The sequence below is a fragment of the Ochotona curzoniae genome, unplaced genomic scaffold (genome assembly GCF_017591425.1).
Source record: "Ochotona curzoniae isolate NIBS_2020 unplaced genomic scaffold, NIBS_Ocur_1.0 scaffold_3208, whole genome shotgun sequence".
Lineage (NCBI taxonomy): Eukaryota > Metazoa > Chordata > Mammalia > Lagomorpha > Ochotonidae > Ochotona > Ochotona curzoniae.
This window is the reverse complement of record NW_024467106.1, coordinates 56123923-56147890: the sequence shown is the minus strand read 5'-3', so window position 1 is coordinate 56147890 and position 23968 is coordinate 56123923. Positions and strand designations below refer to the sequence as shown.

At 45.7% G+C, this 23968-nt stretch overlaps 1 protein-coding gene across 2 annotated transcripts in view; it reads right to left on the bottom strand.

Annotated features, from left to right (window-relative positions):
* UBQLN1 (ubiquilin 1) overlaps window positions 1-15103 on the bottom strand; it is a 45169-nt gene extending 30066 nt beyond the window's left edge. For both annotated transcript variants that reach the window (XM_040963719.1, XM_040963721.1), the window contains exon 1: window positions 14741-15103. In XM_040963719.1, coding sequence (XP_040819653.1) covers window positions 14741-14923 — 183 coding nt within the window. In that variant the 5' untranslated portion in view covers window positions 14924-15103. The remainder of the gene's footprint in view (window positions 1-14740) is intronic.
* Window positions 15104-23968: the final 8865 nt, after the last annotated feature.

Sequence of the window (23968 nt, the reverse complement as noted above, 5' to 3'; positions counted from 1 at the left end):
TTCCAGCTATCCCAACCCAGAACTCCTTGAAAAAGAAGGCTTCTAATCCTTTTTTGTAAGCACAAAATGGTTAAAGATTGTGTCCCTTCAGCTCTGAAGTCAAAGTTAATAAAATACAAAGTTAGGATTCAAATACAGATTTGATCACAAGGACAAATATATCCAGAAATCTATTTCACATATAAAACAGACCTTATCTATATGCATGCACCTTAATCTTAAACTCACATTCTTTTCATGTTTGATTTTCTAATAATTCTGAAACAAATGACCTAGTTTTTAGCATGTAATTATGTGACACTTTGTTCTTATTTTAGATTTTGAAGGTGATACACTGGATTGAACATACAAATCTAATTCTTACATTCAACTCCCCACTAAACATAAAGGTGTCAATGGGAACAAAACTTTGAAGCTGGAAATCAGATGGACGTATGATCAATGAGTGCAGTGCGCCCTAGAACTGAGTCCTAAGCTGGCAATATACAAAGCTAAAGCCAATTCAAGCTGTTCTGCAGAAAGTCCAGCATTGGAACCAGCCGCAGCTCAGCGGGAAGAGTGAGGACTACAGGAACCACTGCAGATGTAAGAGCAGACACATCCTCACTGAACACGAAGCAAGCAACTGCCCTTTCTTAAATCCAACCAAAAAGACTGGAAGTTTCCTTTCCCTCTTGAAAAGGGAACAAAAGGTATAGACAGCTAGAACACTGAAATACTAAAAACAAGACTAAAATACACACACACACACACACACACACACACACAGAGTCTGAACAATTCTCTTCACTTCAACAACTTTACCAGGTAAACAGATTACTGACAGACTCTTATTACTAAAGCAGGAAGATTCCATAAAGTGCTTCCAAGGAGGTTATTACTAGCCTAAAAGGAAAGAGATTAAAGATGTGAAGCTAAGGATTTCCCCTAGTCACCCTGCAATCTGGAGCACTGGAGTTTTAAATGGAGATGGGAAAGACTTCTTTTCTTTTGCCCGGGGGATATTGGCAATACCTAGAGATGTTTCTTATTTTTATTACAGAAAAGTACACCACTGGCAGCTGGTGAAAAGACCAGGAATGCTGTTAATACACCACCATGCATGGGACTGCCCCAACAATGAAGAACTAGCCAAGTAAAAACATCAACTGTGCCAAAGTTTAAGAATGGTCCTAGTGCTCCCCAGATGGTTAACATCAGCTATAACTAGGTAACTTGCTAGAAATGTAAATACTGAGGTCCACCCCAGATCAATCAAACCGGAAACTATGGGGATAGGATCGCAATGTTAACAAGCCTCCAAGGAAATTCTGATGCACATTAAGGTTTAAAAATCAATTCAGTGGGCCCGGAGCGGTGGCGCAAGTGGTTAAGGTCCTCACCTTGCATGCCCGGGATCCCATGTGGGCAGCGGTTCTATCCCGGTAGCCCCGCTTCCCATCCAGCTCCCTGCCTGTGGCCCAGGAAAGCAGTCGAGGATGGCCCAAAAGCTTTGGGACCCTGCACCCACGTGGGAGACCCAGAAGAGGCTCCTGGCTTCGGATCGGCATAGCATCAGCCTTTGCGCTCACTTGGGGAGTGAATCAACGGATGCAAGATCTTCCTCTCTGTCTCTCCTCTCTGTATATCCGCCTTTCCAATTAAAAAATACTAAAAATAAATCTTAAAAAAAAAAAAAGAATCACTTCAGGGGCTTGGCACGGTGGCCTAGCAGCTAAAGTCCTTGCTTTGCATGCACTGCACGGGATCCCATATGGGCGCTGGTTCTAATCCCAGCAGCCCTGCTTCCCATCCAGCTCCCTGCCTGTGGCCCAGGAAAGCAGTCAAGGACACCCCAAAGCTTTGGGATCCTGCACCCACGAGGGAGCCCTGGAAGAAGCTCCTGGCTCCTGGCTTCAGATCAGTGCAGCACTGGCCGTTGAGGCCACTTGGGGAGTGAATCAATGGATGCAAGATCTTCCTCTCTGTCTCTCCTCTCTGTATATGTGACGTTGCAATAAATAAATAAATAAAAATCTTTAAAAAAAATCACTTCAGGCCACACCTCCAGAAGACCATGCCTGGAGCTCACACCCACCTGATCAGGGATGTAATGGTGGTGAACTGCCGCAGGAAGGGGACTTGGGGATGTGTGGGTGGGATGACTTCACGGACTGGGCCACTGCAATTGCAGGTAAACAAGCGGACTGAGACCAGGTAGTTTGAAGTGGGAGAAGCTGGAGAACATGTCTGGGTCAGAACAGGACACCTGTCCATGTGGGAGACCTGGCTAGTTGGCATCATTCACAGCCCAACAGCACACATGGAAGCTAGGGCTGGGGGGCCTGCTGGGGGTCTGCATGGCAGAACTAGGCCACAGTACCCGCCAGTGTCAGGGCCAGAAGGAGGTTAGCCAATATGGCTGGGCCATGACAGTAACTGGCATGTAAGAGAACTGCGTCTAGGAGCAAATTCTGTGAGTTTGTGGACTCATCCCTGTGGGACTGCAATACCCACTGGTCTGTGCAAAAGCTAGGGGTGGTGACAGTTCAAACTAGGCATGACTACAGAACTCGCCAACATGCACGGGAACTGAGGTTCCAAGTAGGCCAGTTTGACTCAAGCACCAGCACCCCAGCCGCACCCAAGAACTGGGTGTGGAGCAGGTGGCAGCAGTCAGACACACAGTATCCACCAGTAATCACAACACAGAGTGCGGGTGGGGGAAGAGTGGCCTATGTTGAGCAGGGTCCTAGCACCTGCTGACAAGCGAGATAGGGAATGAAAGAGGACTTGGTGAGGGACATGGGAAACTACTAGGCTAGGTGTGAGCCAGACAGGTAGGGCTGCTCCACTTGTCAGCAGGTGTGTGGGCTGGCTCAAGGAGAGGACAGGGTAAGACCAATTCAAGCCATAGCAGCACACCCCAGCATGCAGGAGAACCAGGACAGGGTGCCAGCCATGCAGGGCTATTCTCCTGCATCTGCCTGTTCACATGAGAGCTGGGGATGAGGGCAGACTGGACGTTAAACAGGCTCCCAATACCCAACAACAAGAGCTGGGACTGGGGTGAGCTAGGCCAAGCCAGGCTTCAGCATCTAACAACAAAGACCAATACAGGGGATGGGCCATGCCAGGCTGGGTCAAATAACACCAGCACACTCAAGATTTGTGACTGAGAAAGGCCTTAGGGAGCTGAGGATACACCCTTGCAGGGTTGTAGTTCCCACTGGTGAACCCAAAAGTCAAAATGAGCACCACGAACTGGGCTGGACAGGGCTATAACATCCCTCTGTATGTGTGTGGGCTGGGTCTGCAGGTGTGCCAGACTGGGCTAGGCTCCAGCACGCACTGGCACTTGGGAAAGCCAGAGTAGTTAAATGTAGGGCAGGCTGGGCTAGGCCTCGGCACTCGCTGAATCACATAAGAGCCAGAATGGATGTGGGCCGCTTGGGCAAAGCCACTATACCTGCCAGTGAATGCTGGGACGGGAAACAAACCAACTCAGACTAGGCCAATCACCCACTGATGTGTGTGAGATCTGCAACTTTGAGATGGCCTGATAGGGGAGCTTGGGCAACTCCTCTATCAGAAAATAGTCCTCACTGGTAAGCACGAAAGCTGAGGCTGGGAGCAGCCCAGACCAGGCTGGGTTACAGTACTCAATGCCATACATGTGGGTCAGATCTCGGAGCAGACCAGGCTGGGCCACTTCACAGCACCCAGCGGCAGGTGTGAAGAGCCAAGACAGGATGCGGGACAGGCCAGGTTGGGCTGCAGCACTGCCAGCACCAGCTGAAACAGCGGACAGGATAGGCTGAGCCAGGCTGCAGCACCCGCCAGCAAACACCAAAGAGAAGTGAGCCAAGCCAGACTGGACACAGCATGCATCAGCGCTTGTGAGACCTCGGGGTGCAGAAATGGTTAGGTTACAATGTCTGTCGGCCTGAAGTGAGCTGGATTTAGGGTAGAGTCAGGCTGGGCTAGGCCACCACTACCAGCTGGAACACGCATAAGCCAGAGTAAGTGCAAGCTGGCATGGCTTTGCCGCAGCATCAGCTGGCAAGTGCCAGGACTGGGGTCAAATCCTGTTAAGCTAGACTGCAGAACCACCTGGAAAGCGCAAGACCAGGGAGAAGATTACAGGATCTTTGGTCTGATCATGGAGTGCACGTATATGGATTGGGCCTCTCAGCTGCTAATGCCTGTGTGCCAGACAGCATGCCTGATGCATTTGGGGTACATGCCTGTCAGTTCATCGAGGCCTGCAGAGGACCTCTATTAGCATGACAGAGGATGATGGGCAGAACAAATCTGACAGCAAGTATCACAGCAAGCAGATACTGTAAGGTGGACTATGTCAACTCGGGACAATAAAATCAATAAAATCAATAATATCTCAGAACTATCAAAACCACTTCAGCAGTACCTTTGGAACATGCTTCACATCTTTGGATCCTAGGATGACAAGCGGCCATCCCCCAATCCCAGGAATGATGTGGTTAAGCAGCTGAGAGCAGCCTTCCCTTCTCTTCCCTCCCTCTGTCTCCCATAAACAGGAAAAAAAATTTTGAAAGCAACTGTTTCATCCACCTAATCAGTGGTTCACATGGGCATACATCCTTCTCCATTATATAAACATCAAAAATAAAATAAATTAGTAATAAAAAAAAAGGGAATTACTTCACTATGTGCCTTAGGGCTAACAACACCTTTTAAAAAAATAAAATAAAACAAAGAAAGATACAAGAATATATTGGGCCTGGCACAATGGCCTAGTGGCTGTAAGTCCTCGCTTTACACGCACTGCGATCCCATATGGGTACCAGTTACTAATCCTGGCAGTCCTACTTCCTATCCAGCTCCTGGCCTTGTGGCCTGGGGATGAGGGGGTGGTCAAGCACGGCCCAGGTCTTGGGCTCCTGCATTCATGTGGAAAACCCGGAAGAACTTCCTAGCTCCTGGTTTCATACTGGCTCAGCTCCTGCCACTTGGGGAATCAATCAATGGACAGATGATCTTCCTCTCTTTCTCTCCTCCTCTCTGCATATCTGACTGCAATAAAAATTAATTAATTTTAAAATTTTTAATTGTTTCATGGACATAGATTTTAGTTCTGCAACATGAGCTCTGGTGAGGGACAATGGTGATGACTGTTCAACAATGTGAATATATTTAAGGCCACTAAACCATAAGTGTAAAAGCAGTTACAACACTATGCCTTGGGCCCAGTGCAGTATCCTAGCAGTTAAAGTCCTTGTCTCAATGTGCTGGGATCGATTCTAATAACAGTGGCTCCACTTCCCATCCAGTTCCCTATTTATGGCCTGGGAAAGCAGTCAAGGATGGCCCAAAGCCTTGGGACCCTGCACGGTCCTCAGAAACCCGGAAAAGGCTCCAGGCTCCTGGCTTCGGATCGGTACAGCACTGGCTGTTGCTGATGCTTGGTGAGTGAATCACTGGACAAAAAAAAAAAATCTTCCTGTCTCTCCTGCCTCCTTTATATCTGATTTTCTAACAAAAATAAATCTTTCAAAAAATGATATGCCTTACAGTTTCAGTATTTACCACTATTTAGAACTATCTTCAATACTTTTAAGTGGTTAATAGAAAAGCCATATATGTGGCTCACAATATAGTTCTACTAAACTATACTGTTACAACAGTAATGATGAAACTTCTCAACCAGGAGAGTTGTGGTGATCGGTGTGACAAGATCTCTAATAGCAAAGCCCAATGCTGAGGTCAAGGGCTAGATGCTAAATATTTTTGGCAGTGCTGTTCTGAAAGGACATAGACAATACATGAGCACACTGGTGTGGCAGGTGTGTCCCACCACAGCCTGTTGACCACTGCCCCAAGCAATGGCTCCTGCATTTTCAGGAATTTTGTAAGCAACTGAATGCCATTTGAATCTACCACAGTGAGAACCACTACTAGTTAACAAATACCAGCATATCGCTTTTCGTAAAGAAGTAACTTCTGACCTATGCATCTAACATCAGTCAGAAATCATCTTTGAGAAAAATGGATTATTATTATTCAAACTATTTTCTGTGTTTTGTAGTGAAGATGAGGATTATAGCTAAGAGGCTGTCCTAGAGGAATAATCCTGCAAGCAAAGAACATCCAAGAATGACGATCCTGAGGAAGTCAAAAGAGAGCAATTTAAGATGTAAATTCCAGAAGACTAGAAGGTAGATTTTATACACAAGGCACTCCATAAAGTTCAACAATTAGTAAGTATTATTAGATACATACCAGTGTTGCTATGCATCACAGATTCACTTATAAATTCATTTATAAACAAGTGCTTAGGGAGCCTACAAGTTAGGCTCTGGCAACAATGAATGACCAATCGCAGGTCACCACGAACGCATGACTTTTTTTTTATTGCAATGAATGACCAAAAAAAAAAAAAAATTAAAAAGTGCTATGAGAAAAAACAGGGGATCCCATTCTAGTCTACGCAATTAGAGACTAAGCTTTGTGGTAAGACTTAAAGGGTGTGCAGAGATGGGCAAACAGTGGGAGACATTCTGGTCAGCAAGAACTGCGGAAGTTCAGAGGCAGGGAAAGCAAAGTCCAAGTGAATGAAGCAGGCAGGAAGGGCAGGAGCAGGGGCCAGAGGGCAGGAGCAGGGGCCAGAGGGCAGGAGCAGGGGTCAGAGGCAAGGGACACAAGCCTCTGCCAACTCACAGCCTGAGAGCAATGGGGGCCTCCAGACTGAGGCAGTCTAACATGACCTAACGTTGTTTCAGAAAATACTCAAAGCATGGAGAGAGGTACAGGAAAGTGAAGAGACTGATTAGAGTGTTGATTTAATGGAATCAATCCTCAATCTTTTAAAATTTGAGGTAGAAAAAGCAAGCACGAATGCATGCACACGCTCTCATCCACTAACTCGCTTCCCAAATAACTGCAATGCTGGGCAGGACGGGGCCAAGGGCCTGGAACTTAAGCCAGGTCTCTCACGTGGGCAGCAGCCCTCACTGCTGTCTGCCAGGGTCTGCACCAGCAGCAAACTGGAGTCTAGAGCCCAGGCCAGGAATGTGGAAGAGAAGGCCCAGATGTCTATGACCTTTCAAGCATCTAATCTATTACAAATTAATCCACTATGGCCATTTTTTCATTTTAGCACATCATTTTACAAATTCAGAACCTCAAATGACTTTTTTTACATATGAATCTTTCGATATTTACTGTAGTGGACATGAAAATTGACAATCAACAACAGACTGTTCTCATCTGCTGGTTAACTCCCCCAAATGCCTTGCAATAGCCAGGCTGGGCCAACTCTCCTACACAGGTGGCAGAATCCCAATTACTTGCACCATCATGACTACTGTCAATGATCCGCACTGGCAGGAAGCAGCCAGGAGTTGGAGCTGAGAATGAACCCAGGCACTCTAACCATGAGATGCCTGCTCACTGAACGGTCCTTTAAAATACTAATTCATTTAAAGATAATAAAATGAGGTGGGAATTTGGTGCAGTAGTTATACCTCCTCTTGGGATGGCAATATCCCATGGTGGAGTGTAGTTTCAAGTTCCAGTTCAGCTCTCCACTCCAGCTTCCTCTTTTTTTTTTTTTTAAAGAGATTTACTTATTTTCACTGGAAAAGCAGATTTACAGAGAAGGAGAGACAGAGAGGAAGATCTTCCATCCGCTGGTCCACTCCCCATGTAGCCACATGTCAGGACTGAGCCGATCCAAAGCCAGGAGCCAGGAGCTTCTTCCTGGGTCTCCTATGTGGGTGCAGGGTCCCAAGGCTTGAGCCATCCTCAACTGCTTTCCCAGGCCACAAACAGGGAACTGGATGGGAAGTGGAGCAGGTGGGATCCTGGTACTTTGTAAGTGAAGACTTTAGCCACCAGGCTACTGGGTTCCCGGCTACTTAGGAACATCCTCAGAGGCAGCAGGTGATGGATCAGGTACTTAAGCACCTATCACCCAAAGGTAGACCAGTTGAAACTCCCACCTGTTCTCTTATGTCTGGCCAAGCCCTGGCTACTGAAGACTAACAGGGGAGTAAACCAACAAGTAGATTTCTCTGTCTCTCTGTTGTTTCTTTTTCAATTAAAAAAAGAAAAAAATGAAGCAGGGACCTAGCACAATAAACCTAACCTTGCACGTGCCAGGATCCCATATGGGTGCTGGTTCGTAATTCGGCAGTCCCACTTCCCATCCAGCTCCCTGCTTGTGGCCTGGGAAAGCAGTGGAGGACAGCCCAAAGCATTAAGACTCTGCACCCGCATGAGAAATTCAGATGAAGCTCTAAGCTACTGGCTCCTGGTTTTGAGTCGACTTAACTCTGGCTGTTGCAGCCACCTGGGGAGTGAACCAGCAGATGGAAAATCTGTCTTGCCTTCTCTGTAAACCTGACTTTCCAAATAAAAAAAGAACTCTTAGAAAAAAAAACCATTATGTAACTATAAATAATATCCTTCAGAAAATAACTATAGGACTGGCAATATAGCACCACAACTCAGCTTGCTAGTATCATCCCATATAACTTCCTATTGTACCTACCAACCCAGCTGCCTGGGAAGGCAGTGGAAGACGTCCCAGTGCCTGGGATCCTAAAAAGTTACAGAAGACCCATATAGGGTTCCTGCATCCTGGCTTTGGCCTGGCCACCCCAGGCTATCTGAGCCCATCTGGAGAGCAAATGAGCAGATGAAACTCATCTTTTCTCTCACCTTACTCCCTCATCATTTCACCTTTTCAATGTTTAAATTCTCTAACAATTAATAAGATATTTTATTAGTGAGATAAATAATGCTGTTTAAAATGTCTGCAAATCACATCACCCTAGTAACAGAAAATCCTTTCATTTTCTCTCCATTACAAGCCTCCAACAAAAGTACACTGCTCATCTGAGAATTCGACTGAAAAACACAAACATCTCACAATTATTAAGTTTCATTCCATGGCCTCTCTAAAAAGATATCAGGGACTCTGAAACCACAGTGAGAACTACTGTTCACATAGGAATGAGACATGCAGGAAGATGCCACTCAGACACCAGAACAGACGGTGACCAATGTCACGGACACCGGAGACTGCAGTAACTGGAATCAGCATGCACGGCTGACAGGAACTACAATAACTGAGCCACTTTGGAAAATAACTTTGGCAACATCTCAGCAAGTTAAACACAGACTACAATGTGACCCAGTAATTCCACACCTAGGTTTACATTCATGAGAAAATGAAAATACACACCCACACGACTTACATGTGAGTGTTCATATACATAGCATTAAGCAATAGCTGGAAAGTAGAAATCATCCAAGTGTCTATCAAGAGGCACAGAGATATTAAATGTGCATTTATCCTTACAATAAAACCTTGCTTGACAATAAAAAGCACTGATACAAATTACAATGTGGATGAACTTTGAAAACATGCTGAAAGTAGTCACAAGACTACTTAATTACATTTATAATAAACAATCAAATCAGGCAATTCGGTAGATTAAAAAAAAAATTCCTTAGGGCCCAGCGTGATGGCTCACTTAGGTAATCCTGTACCTGCAAGTGCTAGCATCCCATTTGGTAGCTGGTCACATCCCAGCTGCTCCACTTCCATCCAGCTCCCTCTGTGGCTAGGAAATCAGAGGACAGGCCAAAGCCTTGGGACCCTGAACTCATGCGGGAGACTAGGAAGAAGCTCCTGGCTTCAGTTCAGCTCAGCTCGGCTCAGCTCCAGTGGCTGCAGCCATTTGGGGAGTGAATCAGTAGATGGGAGATCTGTCTCTTCTTCTTACTATAAATCTGCTTCTCCAACAAAAATAAATAAAGCTTAAAAAAAAAATTCCTTAGTATTTGTCTAGGGTTTGGGCATACAGGGAGAAATAGGCTTAGGGGCAACTGCTAACCAGTGTTGGTTCTTCAAGGGTGGTGAAAATGTTCTAAAGTTGATTGTGGTAACATTTGTACAACATGATTCAAAAAACATATCGACTACTGTTAAGTATGTAACTTACAGTTAAAAGATTCTTAAAAAAAAAAAAAAAAGCTAAGCAGTCGGCTAGAATTATTGAATCACACGTTTTTCAGCAGTCCCATATCGGAACAAGCCAAGTTAAGAAAACACTGATCACAGAATTTTTCTTTAGAATACATCTTACTAAATTGATTCAACCACAACTTCTGAACAAAATGCTAACCTTAACTGTGGATAATCTTAAAACTTCAAGCAGATCAATTGCAAAAGTATAAACAAACCATCTTAATAACATTTTATTTAATTCACTCTGTACAAATTCAACATGTGATATGTCCAAAAGTTGTTAAGATACTTGTTATTCTGCTCAAATCAAATTTTCAGAACCTGGTATCAATTTTACACCTCTCAATTCAGTCCAATGACACAGTAAGTGCTCCACAGCCCGTGTGATGGGCGCCTTCTAGAGCTACGTCACACAATGTGATGTAAGCCATGGGAAATGACTCTAACACACTGTAATATTGCTTATCAAAAGCATGATTTGATTCAACAATACTTATGTCTAAATACACTGTGTTCCACAGTTTCTAAGTGATGAAACTACTGAAAATAAAGCAAAGTATGGGCCCTGCCTAGTAGCCTACTGGCAGAAGTCCTCGCCTTGCATGTGCTGGGCGGGTTTCCCGCTTCCCATCCAGCTCCCTGCTTGTGGCCTGGGAAAGCAGTCGAGGATGGCCCAAAGCCTTGGGACCCTGCACCCACGTGGGAAACCCAGAAGAGGCTCCTGGCTTCGGATTGGCTCAGCTCTGGTCTTTGTAGGCACTTGTGGAGTGAATCAGCAGATGGAAGATCTTCCTCTCTGCCTCTACTCCTCCCTGTATATCTGACTTTCCAATAAAAACAAAACAAAATATTTGAAAAAAAAAAAAAAGTGTTTGGGAATCCCTCCTGATGTTTTAAAAATAATCTTTTTTAAAGGTCCAAAATAAGCTAAGTAAAAGCTGTACAGAAGATCCTCTGAGTCTCTGCACTAATTATACACATCTGGCCTTCCTTCTGCATTTTATCTTGCCCACTGATACCCAAAATATATGAAGGTTGCTTCCAAATAATAGGTAATAACACAATAATTCCATACGCAGTGACTTTGCACCACTACATATTTACCTGTTTCTTTTAAGGCCATTACTTTTACTATAAAAACCTCTATTAATGATACCAACTTAGAACAAACATTATAATGCAGTTTATAAGCTAGCTATCCTGAAGCAGAAACTTAAACTCAATTGCTCAGTTGAATCTAGGTGATCTACACAAAACAAACTTTAATTACGAAAAAAACTTAAGCTGTAGTACCAACCTCTAACAAGTAACACTTAACAAATACCAACCAGAACCGGCACTACGTACCATTAAGGTATTCTGTTCCCACCCTTTGGTCACCCAAGCAGAAACCATGGGAAACAGTGTTACCTCAGGATTTACACATAAAAATTAATATAATTTCAACCAGTTATGACATATTCATGTAAATGCAATCTCAATATGATGTGTGAAGGAATCTAAATTAGACAGGAATATTTACTGAAAGAGATTTTAAATGGCCAGAATATGAGGTCTGCCTGACAGAGCATAAGGCTTCAGTAACATTCTCCAGTGAGTCTTCGCGGACCCCTTACCCTAAAGGATCAGATGAGAATTTTCAGGACCAAACTACTCCCAGTTGCTCATTCAACACTTTACTGAAACCTTTACATCACAAAAATGTTTTGATGACAAACTTCAATCATTAGCATATGTTTCAAACCACAGATGCCTTTAAGAAAAACTTAGGTAGCACTGTTTTTATGCTCCGAGTAGAATTTTACAAATAGGAGACCTAAAAATCTTTTTTTGCTGGGGTGCATTTTCCTGTATATGTGTCCTTCAACAAAAACCACAGATAGTTCACTCATCTTCAGATTCTTGATGAAGTAATGAGTTTCAATTTTTAAAGTTTTCTGCTTCAACAGAAAATAGTGATCAAAAGTTTTACAATGAACTGTCATGTAAAGTTACATTAGCAAAATATTAACTTTTAATCTGAAAAAAAATCAGTTTGGGAGGTTAGGCACAGTCGAGGAGTTAAGAAAACCTGCATCCCATATAGGGGTGCCTTGCTCCATGTCTGCTTCCATCTTCCTGCAAACGCAGACCCTGGGAGGCAGTAGTGACTGCTCAAGTCACTGGATGCCTGCACCAGTGTGGAGACCTGAATTGCACTCCTGTATTCAGACCTCTGCCCAACCCTGGCACAGTCATTGCCAAGCATCTGAGAGGAAATCAAGTGTGTGCTTGCTCACTCTCTCTCTAAAATGTACTTTTTAAACAATATAACTTGCAGTATTACTTTTTAAAAACGTACATAAGGGCCTGGCGCCGTGGCCTAGCAGCTTAAGTTCTCACTTTGAACACGCCGGGATCCCATATGGGCACAGGTTATAATCCCAGCAGCTCCACTTCCCATCCAGCTCCCTGCTTGTGGCCTGGAAAAGCAGTTGAGGACGACCCAAAGCCTTGCGACCCTGCACCTCTGTGGGAGACCCAGAAGAGCTCCCGGCCTCGGACTGGCGCAGCACTGACCACTGCGGTCACTTGGGGAGAGAATCAACAAACGGATGATCTTCCTCTCTATCTCTACTCCTCTCTCTCTCTCTCTCTCTCTCTCTCTCTCTCTCTCTCTCTCCCCTGCGTGCGTGCGCTCTCTCTTCCCCTCTCTCTCCATATACATACACACAGACACATATATATATATATAAAACTTTGCAATAAAAAAAAATAAAAATAAACAAAGAGAAAAAGAAAAGAACCCAGTGACTTTGAGCCAGGATCTGTGTTAGCAGGAAGCTGGTGACAGGATCTGTCACCTGGTATCCAATCCGGACACTCCAATACATGATGCAAGCATCTTTGCTGTTGTCTTACCTACCAGGCCAACTGCCGCCCTCCCAACAATCTGACTGTAAAATACTTATTTATCTGAAAGACAGAAAGACTCGGGGGGGGGGGGGGGAAAGTACACAGACTTTAGAATTTAAATTTTACCAGCCAAAACCAAAAATCATCCTTTACAGATGCTGATCTTAAATAAAACTTTCCTATTTATAGAAACTTTGTTATTCTCAATGTTTTGCAGAAAATAATGGTGAAGGCCACACACACACACACACACACACACACACACAAAGGGCTTCATAAATGTAATATAGCTACACCACATATTAAAACTGAAAGTGCTGATAGCCAGTGTCAGCAGATCTGGAGAAACAGGAAGTCCCAGATGTCACTGGATCAACTGCCCTCTGTCCAACTCACTCCCCTTCTAAAGACTGACCTGAGAGACAGGTGTACCCCTCCGAAGGATGGGCCCAACACTGCTCAGAGTAACACACCGAAAAACCAACCAAATAAACCATGGTATTCAACACACTGGAAATCACACTGTTCGAACAGGAAGGAACTAGTGACACATACAAGGAATAATATCAAAAATATGCTGGGGGGGAGGGGAAGCCTTACCCAAAAAAGTACATCATATATACTACATGATGCCACTTAGGTGCCGTCCTAAAACCAACCCAACAAGGTGAAAAGAAACAACAGTTGGGAGTGGGGCGAGGAGACTGCACAGACCAGGAAAAGGCCAGAGGAAAGGAGCTGACCGGGCCAGTCAGGAGGAGGCTCTCCCGTGGCATGTTAACAAAGACCTAACACATCTGCGAAAACAGAATGGCCGAGCCCGGTGCATTTCCCGGCACTCCCCATTTACCTATAAAACAAAGTTGGACTCCGTGAACGACAGAAAGCTGCCTTGCCTTTCAGTGTGACACAGTGACATCAGCAATTCAGCAATTTTGAAATACATCCAAAAGTAACCCATTAAAACTGATTACATAACTGAGCAAACACGGGAAAACACTAATGTAGGGGATGGTCGCACAGCTGTCTGCTTCCAGCCTTTCTACATTGTGAGGAGCAGAAAAGGTTACGAACAACTCGTGTAAAGTGTTCTGGGAAAGCAAAGTGCCTCGGTCGGGAAGGAAAGCCGCCCACAACACACCATCCCCCACCCCCAAAGCCATCCAACACGCTTCCACGACTGTTCCCGGTTTCCTCACACCAAGTGTTCACACTGAGGTTGTCAAAGATCAACCGGGGAAGGACGCAAAGTACTCAAGATGTACTCCACAACAAAGCAAGACAGCGTGCTGAACGCGAACGAGACTCCTAATTAAACTGCACAGTCTGTATTACTGGGCAGACGTCAAGTGCTGTATTATCTGATCATTTCTCCACGAAGTCCACTTTATTCAGTTAGAATAGCTTGTATCTGGTAACGTCGTGGCCGGCCCTCTAAAAGACAAACAAAAACCTCCTCATGGGGATCTGAAGATGACAGACATGATTTGAAAAAAATAATAATAATAGGAAGTAATCAATGAATGAAAGTCACTCACTTTTCTGCTTAAGCCTTATATTGTTACCTAACATGCGGCTAAAAGCAATTTCGACGTCACAGTTACTATTAAAAAGTCTGAAGAATTCAACGTACGCGCTCCTCACCCCAAATCCCACCCGAACCCGAGGGCCTCTCAAACAAAGCGCGCACACACACACGATCCCACCGAACAAAACCGGAGCGGGGCGCGGGGTCCCCGCGCTTTGTGAGGGGCTGCGGGCGAGGCGGCGGAGGGCGGGGAGCCGCGGGACGAGCCCGGCGGGGTGGACGGCGAGCTCCCGCCGCCATCACCCCCCGAGCGGCCTCACCTGCTGCACCGAGCTGTTCTCGGGCACAGCGAACTCCTCCTTCTCCTTCGGGGTCTTCACCGTGACTTTCATGATCTTGGGCTCCGCGGGGCCGGCGGCGGCGGCGGCGGGAGCGCCTGCAGCCCCTTCGGCCGCGCCGTCCTGAGAGCCCGGAGGGCCGCCGCTCTCACCACTCTCGGCCATGGCGGCGGCGGCGGTGACTCAGGCGAGCGGGACGCGGCAGGCACACCAAGAGCGAGCCCGGAGAGCGGCCCGGGCGGCGGCGAGGACACGGCGCGCTGCTCGGGGGGCCGCCTGGCAGGCCGACGACGCGGGATCAGGCGCCGCTCGCTCGCAGCGACATCCGCAGCCGCCGCCGCTTCCTCCTCGCCGCCCCTCCCCCCGCGCTGCGCCGGCCGCGCGCGGGGCACGCCGGGTAGCGCGGCCGTCGGCGGCGCCGAGTCATGCCCGGGACTGTGAGGGCGTTCCCTGTGCTGCTCCGGGGCCCACAGTGTCGGCGTGTCTGTACTGATGGGATGACAAAATAACCAACTCGGGGAGGGTGAGGCCTTTCACTTTCTTTTACGTTTCCCCACCACAATTCATCAAAAAAGAAAACGTGGGTGTAGGCGGCGCCTTGGCGGCGCGCTCGGATGACGTCACGGCCAGCGAAATTACTAGAAAGGGGCTCGACCACTGAGGGCCAGGACCGCGTCTGCGCCTGCGCGCTGGTGATCCCGGTCGTCTCCCCACCCTTCTGCGTCATTGCCCTGCTGCCTGGTGGTCCGGCCTGAGCTGTGGGCGGCTCGTCCCCACCTGCCCTGGATCACCTCCTCATGCTGAGTGCTGGCAGAGGGCTGCGAGGGCAGCTCGGGTGATGAGTTAGCCGTGAGATAGTTTGCTGCTGCTTTAGTAATGCTTGGCTTTCATCGTCTTGGAACACTTGAAGTGCGTTTTTTGACTGCTCCATGTGCAGGAGTTAGAGGAAAACGAAAGAAAGGTAAAAAAATGGAGCGAATGTCTGCGCGATCCGCAGGCATTGGAATTTCCGTCCCACTAGTGGACCAGTTTTACTCACCTGGCCACCCGCTGTTTGGTATCCCCTGCCCCTCTGAATGGCTCCCCCGGGATGTGGGAGTAGCAGTGGAGCCGGGGAGCGCCCACCCGCTGTTCATTTTACACCCTGTCAGGTAAAGGTACTGCTTCATCTCATGATCTGGAGGGCTCCAAGGAGAGTGAAGACGTTTCTCAGTGTACAGTGCATACAAGCAAGCAGAAAGTTAATTACCGTCCCTCCGAGACTCCCAGCATTTGAAATCATGTCACTGTATGGGTTTAAAACTGACCTGCAACAGAGGTCCATGGGTTATTATCAGTATTGCACAAATGTAAACCGTCTCAGTCCACAGTGACCCAAATAAGCCAGCGCGCACCGTATTTTCCCACTCTTCAGCTGTTAACCCTTTCAGGGGAACTGACATGGTAGTGTAAACCGTATTTCCTAGCAGAATCGTTTGTATCTAGAAGTTCTGAGGGCAAAATTGCAGCGAAGAGCTCATTGGGCATCAGCTGCATTTGTGCAACATGAGGAAGTGACGGGAGGCTCCCGTGCTGAAGGAAGGCCTGAGTGTGGCTCACGTGAGGTAACCATGGCTTCCCAAGGCAGAAAGCGCCACCCCTGGACAAGCAAGCCTTTGGGATCTCCCCCAGGCGTACCAGCTCCCAGTTGCCTGGTTTCTGTTCTTGCATCCTTTGCCTCATTTGGCTCACGTAGCTAGGGTGGCTTCTTCCTTGTCCTCAACTGCCTAGCTTCCACACATTCTGTTCTGTCGTGTTTCCCATCCTGTCTCATGGCCCAGGTAGGCAGCTCCCTACCATTTAGAGGTCAGGTATTTGGTATGCTGGACAAGAAGTTATAGATAACTCTGCTCTTAAGGAATTGCGCTACAATTATCTGTGTCGGGGTGGTACTGTACAGTAGTGGACTAATCCTGTGCCTGTGGCATCCCATATGGGCACTGGTTTGTGTTCTAGATACTCGGCTTCTGATCCAGCTCCCTGATAATGTGCCTGTAAAAGCAGCAGAGGATGGCCCAAGTGCTTGGGTCCCTGCTAGGTCCCTGCACGCATGTAGGAGCCTGGAAGAAGCTCCCAGCTCCCAGCTTTAGATTGGCTCCGCTCTGGCCATTGCAGCCACTTGTGTAGGAACCAGCAGGTGGAAGAGCTCTCATTCTGTACAACACTGCTTTTTAAGTAAAAATAAATCTTTTTTTAGAAATTAAGTGTCTGCCTTCTAAAAATCTCTGATATTTGTGGCACGATTTTTGAGATAATATAATTTAATTTGGTAATAGTTATCTGGTGTTATAGCGTTGTTGAAATAGTTCTCCAAGGGAGTGTTGGAGCTGTGGTGCCAGTGTTCTTGATCAGGTACCTGGCTAAGAGGACTAGCTTGTAAATATATTATGTTCTGCAGGCCCTAAAACTCTTTATCTAAAATACTCACTTCTCCCCTTGAATCACAAAGCAGCCAGTAAACAGTATATGCATGGAAAAACCTGGCTGTGTTTACTGAAAACTTCAGCTGCTAAAACAAGCATTAGGAACTTATGCCCACCTCTCTAGTCTAAATGTGTATTGGAGGCATTTCTTTTCTGAGGCTTTTGTTTATGGAATGGCTAATCTGAAGAAAATTATAAGGACTTTTTTATCTATGCATATTAACAAGCACAATTAATGTCCAGGTCATTGACAGTACAAGACCCAGTCTTTGGGGCCTGACGCAATGGCTTGATTGGCTAATCCTCTACTTCCAAATGCCGGGATCCCATATGGGCACTGGTTCATGTCCCAGCTGCTTGACTTCTCATCCAGCTCCCTGCTTGTGACCTGGGACAGCAGTTGAAGACAGCCCAAGCCTTGGGACCCTGCACCTGCATGGGAGACGTGAATGAAATTTCTGACTCCTGGCTTCAGATTGACTTATCTCTGGCCTCTGCAGCCATTTGGGGAGTAAGCCAATAGATGGAAGATATTTCTGTCTGTCTTTCCTCTCCTTTCCAATAACAAATGAATCTTATATATATATATAAAATAAAAAAAGACTAAGCCTTTGCCATCAGGAATCTTAAGAGTATCATCCATTGTATGGTGATGGGTGGGTGGTGCAGGTAAGAAGTGTGAGTTAAAAAACTTACTGCTCAGAAGACAATCCCAACTAACAGCACTTGCCAGTTTCTTCAGCATCCATAGTCAATTCAGACTACCACAGTGGGTCAGCTGGCTCGCAAAACCCCAGAAATTTTACCACTCAGATTCATGAGCCAGAGTGAGCCAGCTAGGATAGGTTACATGTTGAAAATACTCATTATTCAAACTTAAGTGTTTACCTATTGCTTAGGGGAAAAAAGATTGAATTAATTGACAAGGTTTTACTGCCAAGTAGCATATTGGGCAAATAAGTAGTATAAATAGCACACGGTCATCATGTTACTTTACTACCTGAAATCCAAAGTAATGTCCTTATTGTCTGGAAAATAAAACCCAAGCATATTAGCTGTCAATGCAAAACTGTCCACGACTGATTCCCAGTCTTTCAAGTTCATGGTCCTTGTTCCGTAAATATACTCCATTGCAGGCAGATGAGTCTGTCATCATCTCTAGTAGAAACACTTGTACATTATACTTTCCTCACATATGCCCGTTTCTTCACATCACCACTATCCCACGTAACCTACTGTTACTCCCCGCTTTGAAAGTTTCCTTAAATACCAAGTCCGCAAGTATTTTTCTCTGATCTTGCATCATAACTCTTACAGCATAGCTTCCATTATCAATCTGGTTCACACCCTCAGTAACTCTGGCCTAGATTATAGCAATTACCTCCTACAGATTATTTGACCTCCATCTAAAGATCTTGTTCTTAAATCTCTTTTTTAGTGGATCCATATGTTGTCCTAGAACTAAACTTCAAACCTAACATTTAATCTGGAAATTTCAATCATGCACACCAAAGTTTTAGAATAATGTCTGAACTTTGTGGTGTGGTATCCAGGGCCTTGTGACCAGAGACCTTGTTCCTCAGTCATGTCCTAGCCTCAGCTAAACCTGCACTGAAATCTAAGCATGTTTTGCAGTTTGCTGCCTCAGGCCTTCATATGTTTACTGCAAGTAAAAAGTCTTAACCCTCACTTCTGCTCTATCAATTTCCCCACCTTAAAAAAGACTCAACTGAAATGTGACTTTGCCTAATAGCTTTTCCAAGAAATTTTAATTATTTACTTGAGAAAGTGTTCCCTTCCATGGTTGTACTGCCCTGATGTTTACAAGAACTAGGATTAAAAAAAAAAAAAAAAAAACAAGTAGGGCCAGGCCAGGCTATCGTTTGAAGTAGGAACCTAATCCAGATCTCTCATATGCGTGACAGAGACCCAGGTGCCTAAGCCATCAGCTGCTTCCTGCCAGGATCATATTAGCAGAAAGCGAAAATCAGGAGTAGAACCGGGACTCTAGATACCCTGATGGGGAGATGCAAACTTCCCAACCAGCAAATACCCACCTCCAAATAACTTTTTTTGGTCAGCAGTATTCTCTAAGGGTACATCTGAACTATCAAGAGTGCCTGAGCCTGACACTAGGCTCCAGCTTGCTGCTAATGCAGGCAGCAGCACTAATGACACAAGTGATTGGGTTCCTGCTGCCGTGTAGGAGACCTGCACAGAATGCCAGGCCCAGCTCAATGTTCCCAGACCAGCAGATGGAAGCTCAGTCAGAATGTCTGTCTCTCTGCCTCTAAGCAGTTTAAATTAAACATATATTCTCTAAATGTTCTGTATCCCATATAGCTGTATTGACTTTTTGATGACACTGTTATTGCCTTTTTAAAAAAATTATCTGTTTGAAAGAGTTGACGTGGATAGAGATTTTCCATATGTTAGCTCATACCCAAATGGCCTCAACCAAAAATCTTGACAGTTGATGGCTGTTGGGATGATGTGGGATGTGCGGACTTTAATTTTTTTTAAAGATTTAAGTTTTTTTTATTGGAAAGGCAGATATACAGAGAGGAGATACAGAGATAAAGATCTCCCATCCTCTAGTTCACTCCCCACAGCAACCCCAATGGCCAGAGCTGAGCCAGGAGCTTCTTCTGGGTCTCCCATACTGGTGCAGGGTCCCAAGGCTTTAGGCCGTCCTCAACTGCTTTCCCAGGCCACAAGCAGGGAGCTGGATGAGAAGTGGAGCAGCCTGGATTAGAACTGGCACCCATATGGGATCCTGGTGGCACAGGCAAAGTGAGAACTTTAGCCAGTAGGCTAGTACGCCAGCCTGGATGTAGGGACTTTAAAATATGATTTCAATGTGATGTGACAGGGCATCCAATATCACACAACTGGTTCAGTTCTGACTGCTGAACTTCTGATCCAGCTTCATGCTAATATACCTAGGAAGTAGCAGATGCTGGCCCAAATACTTGGGGTCTAGCCACCTATGTGTGGGAGACTGGTTTTGCAGTTCCTCACTCCTGGCTTCACTCTGGCCCAGACTTGACTGTAGTAGCCTTTTGGGAAGTGAACTAGCAGATAGAATGTCAGTTTCTCTCTCTCTTTGTACGTTTCCCTCTCCCTGTGACTAGCCTTTCCAGTAAGCATTTAAAAGGCGATTCAGATCATTAAGAAGAATAAATGTCTTTCTTCAGGGAACAGCTTAATACTCACAAAAGTGAGTGAATTCTGGGCTGATGTTGTGATGTAACCAGAAAAGCTCCCACTTGCACACAAGCATCCCACATGGGCACTGGTTCATGTCTGGCTGCTCCACTTTAGATCTGATGCCATGCTAATGGCCTGGAGAAAACCAGCAGGAAATGGCTCAAGTGTTTGGGCCCCTGCCACCATGTGGGAGACCCAGATGAACCTTCTGGCTTGGACCTGACCTAATCCTGGCCATTGTGGCCATCTGGGGAGTGAACCAGCAAGTGAATGATTCTCTCTGTGTAACTGACTTTCAAAATAAGTAGATTTGTTTTATTTTGAAGAAGAAATGACTGCTTGTTCTCTCAGGACTGCATTAGTTTTTAAAAAAATATAAGCAAACCATCCAGTCTCACTTAATTGTGGCATTGAAACTGCTAGACCAAGAGCTGTTACACAGGGCAGCAGAAAGGGCCAGGGGAGGTACAGGCATTGAGAGGAAGGGTCTCTGAGGATCACAGCTGGGGTTCATATTTAGGTCTACTCTAAATATTACTTTTTTATGTTGAAATACTTACAAGCCCACAGGAAGTTATAAAAACAGTAGAGTCCTGTATACCCTTCACCCAGCTTTTCCTAACAGAAGCATCCTAAACTGTGGTTTAACATCAGGGATAGATGTTTGGAATGCCAACAATGCCAGCTAGGCCTGACTGCCATAAAGCCCTTGGAGATAGGGGATCACAGGCCTGTGTTAATGAGAGGTCATTCACTTAACACAGACTGCCTGACACCTAGGGGGACAGCACCAAAACAATCAATGAATGTGTCTGCTAATAATTGTAATCTCAGACCCTCGGGTTTATGTCATATTTGATTTGCACACATAGAAAAAGAAAACGGACTCATGGAGTTGCTCTGGGCTCTTGTGCCTGGCTCATGTGCCAGGAGTCAGCCTTGGTCCCCACTGTTCCTTCATCTTGTCCAGGTGACCCTGGGAGGCAAGACTTCCCCACTGGTTGAGAAGCAGCACTGCTCAGAAAACTGGTGGAATCATCCTCACCCTGGCATCTCTCCTTACATTTCTACTCTCACAAAAGACAGTGCCAAAGGTTACCGGAAGTCAAAGGATCACATTCCATTAGAGCTTCCTTAATTTTGTTCCCACTGTAATACTCAAAATAGATGTCCATGTGCATTTTTCCTGTATATGTGCTACATATCATCTATAGTCCTGTAAAACCTGTGTTTGATCTAAGTTATGTATTACATTTCACATCCTCATCTCCTATCACAAGTCTGGAACTTATAAAAATGCCTAAAAATATTCAAAGACTGTTTCTTTTGCTTTCTCTTACAAACATACTACTGCTGATAACATGAGACAGAATTCCTAAAGCAAACATTGAATATCATGTGCCAAAGTGGTAAGACTGGTTCTCCTGAAAACAAGGACAAACATTTTTGGTAAGTAAACTCAGTCCTGGACTTGACTGAACAAAACCCTAAGGCTAATTATTGCTTATCTGTGGACAAATTGATCCCAAACAGAAGTATTTGAAATGTGTTTCTTGGGCTTGGCATGGTAGCCTAATGGCTAAATCCTCACCTTGCATGTGCCAAGATCCCATATGGGCTGCTCCACTTCCCATCCAGCTCCCTGCTTGTGGCCTGGGAAAACAGCAGAGGACGGCCCAAAGTCTTGGGACCCTACATCTATGTGGGAGACCTGGAAAAGGCTCCTGGCTCCTAGTTTCGGATCAGCTCAGTTCCAGTCATTGTGGCCACTTAGGGAGTGAGCCAGCAGACAGAAGATCATTTTCTCTCTCTCCTTCTCTATGTAAATCTACCTTTCCAATAAAAATAATAAATCATACTTAAAAATGTGTTTCTTGACCTTAAGTGGTTACCTTTTGTGAAGTTTGCCATTATGCAATATAAACTAAATAAATATACCATGGAGATATTATAGGTTTTCTCTAGTGGTACAAATAAGCAGATTACACATTTTTTTCAAAGTCTTTTACATGAAATAAATCACTGAGGAAGTCCAGAGGATAATGATAGCTCTGATAAAATGTATCCTTCGTATGGATAGGTTGTGGATGTCTTTGTGGCACTATTTCTCTGCTTCCCATAGGCAGTCTAACTTCCCCGCCTTCCTCCTCGCCTTGTGATCCTTTATAATTATGTTGGGCCTTCATGGCTAATGTAAGATAATTTCCACACCTCAGGAGCCTGAATAATATTTGTAGAATCACTTTTTCATGTAAGATAGTCAAAGTTCTTGTGGATTAGCATGTGGATGTCTTCGTGGAGCTATTTTTCTGCCTCCCATAAGCAGTCAGTGCCTCTCTTTATAAGCTGTGCAGAATCAGGCCTGGCGGCGTGGCCTAGTGGCTAAAGTCTTCCCCTTGAACGCACCAGGATCCCATATGGGCGCCGGTCTGATCCCGGCAGCTCCACTTCCCATCCAGCTCCCTGCCTATGGCCTGGGAAAGCGGTCGAGGACGGCCCAAAGCTTTGGGACCCTGCACCCACGTGGGAGACACGGAAAAAATTCCTGGTACCCGGCTTTGGATTGGCGTAGCACCAGCCATTGCGGCTCCCTTGGGGAGTGAATCATTGGACGGAAAAATCTTCCCCTCTGTCTCTCCTCCTCTCTGTTTATCTGACTTTGTAATAAAAATAAATAAATCTTAAAAAAAAAATAAGCTGGGCCCGGAGCGGTGGCGCAAGTGGTTAAAGGTCCTCACCTTGCACACCTGGGATCCCATATGGGCGCCGGTTCTAATCCCGGCAGCCCCGCTTCCCTTCCAGCTCCCTGCCTGTGGCCTGGGAAAGCAGTCGAGGACGGCCCAAAGCTTTGGGACCCTGCACCCGCGTGGGAGACCCGGAAGAGGCTCCTGGCTTCGGATTGGCATAGTATCGGCCCGTTGCGCGCACTTGGGGAGTGAATCATTGGACGGAAGATCTTCCTCTCTGTCTCTCCTCTCTGTATATCTGCCTTTCCAATGAAAAAATAATAAAAAATAAATCTTTAAAAAAAAAAATAAGCTGTGCAGAATCGTGAAGAAACTCCTAGGTCTGATATAATGGCTCGATTGGCTAATCCTTGCCTTGCAAGTGCCAGAATCCCATATGGCTGCTCCACATCCTTCCAGATTCTTGCTTGTGACCTGGGAAAGTAGAGGAGGATAGTCCAAAGTCTTGGGATCCTGTACCCACATTGGGAAACTTAAAGAAGGAAAAGAAAGAAAGGAAGAAAGAAAGAAAAAGAAAAAGAAACAAAGAAGAAAAAGAAAAATGTTATTGGGAGACAATTTTTTTTTTGAGATTTATTTATTTTATTGTAAAGGCAGATCTATAGAGGAGAGAGACAAAGAGCTTCCATCCGTTGGGTCGCTCTGTAGATGGCCACAATGGCTGGAGCTGAGCTGATCCCAGGCAGGGAGCCAGAAGCCTCTTCCAGGTCTACAGCATGGATGTTGGAGCGGGGAGCCAGGAGCTTCTGATGCGTCTCTCACATGTGTACAGGGTCCCAAGGATTTGGGCT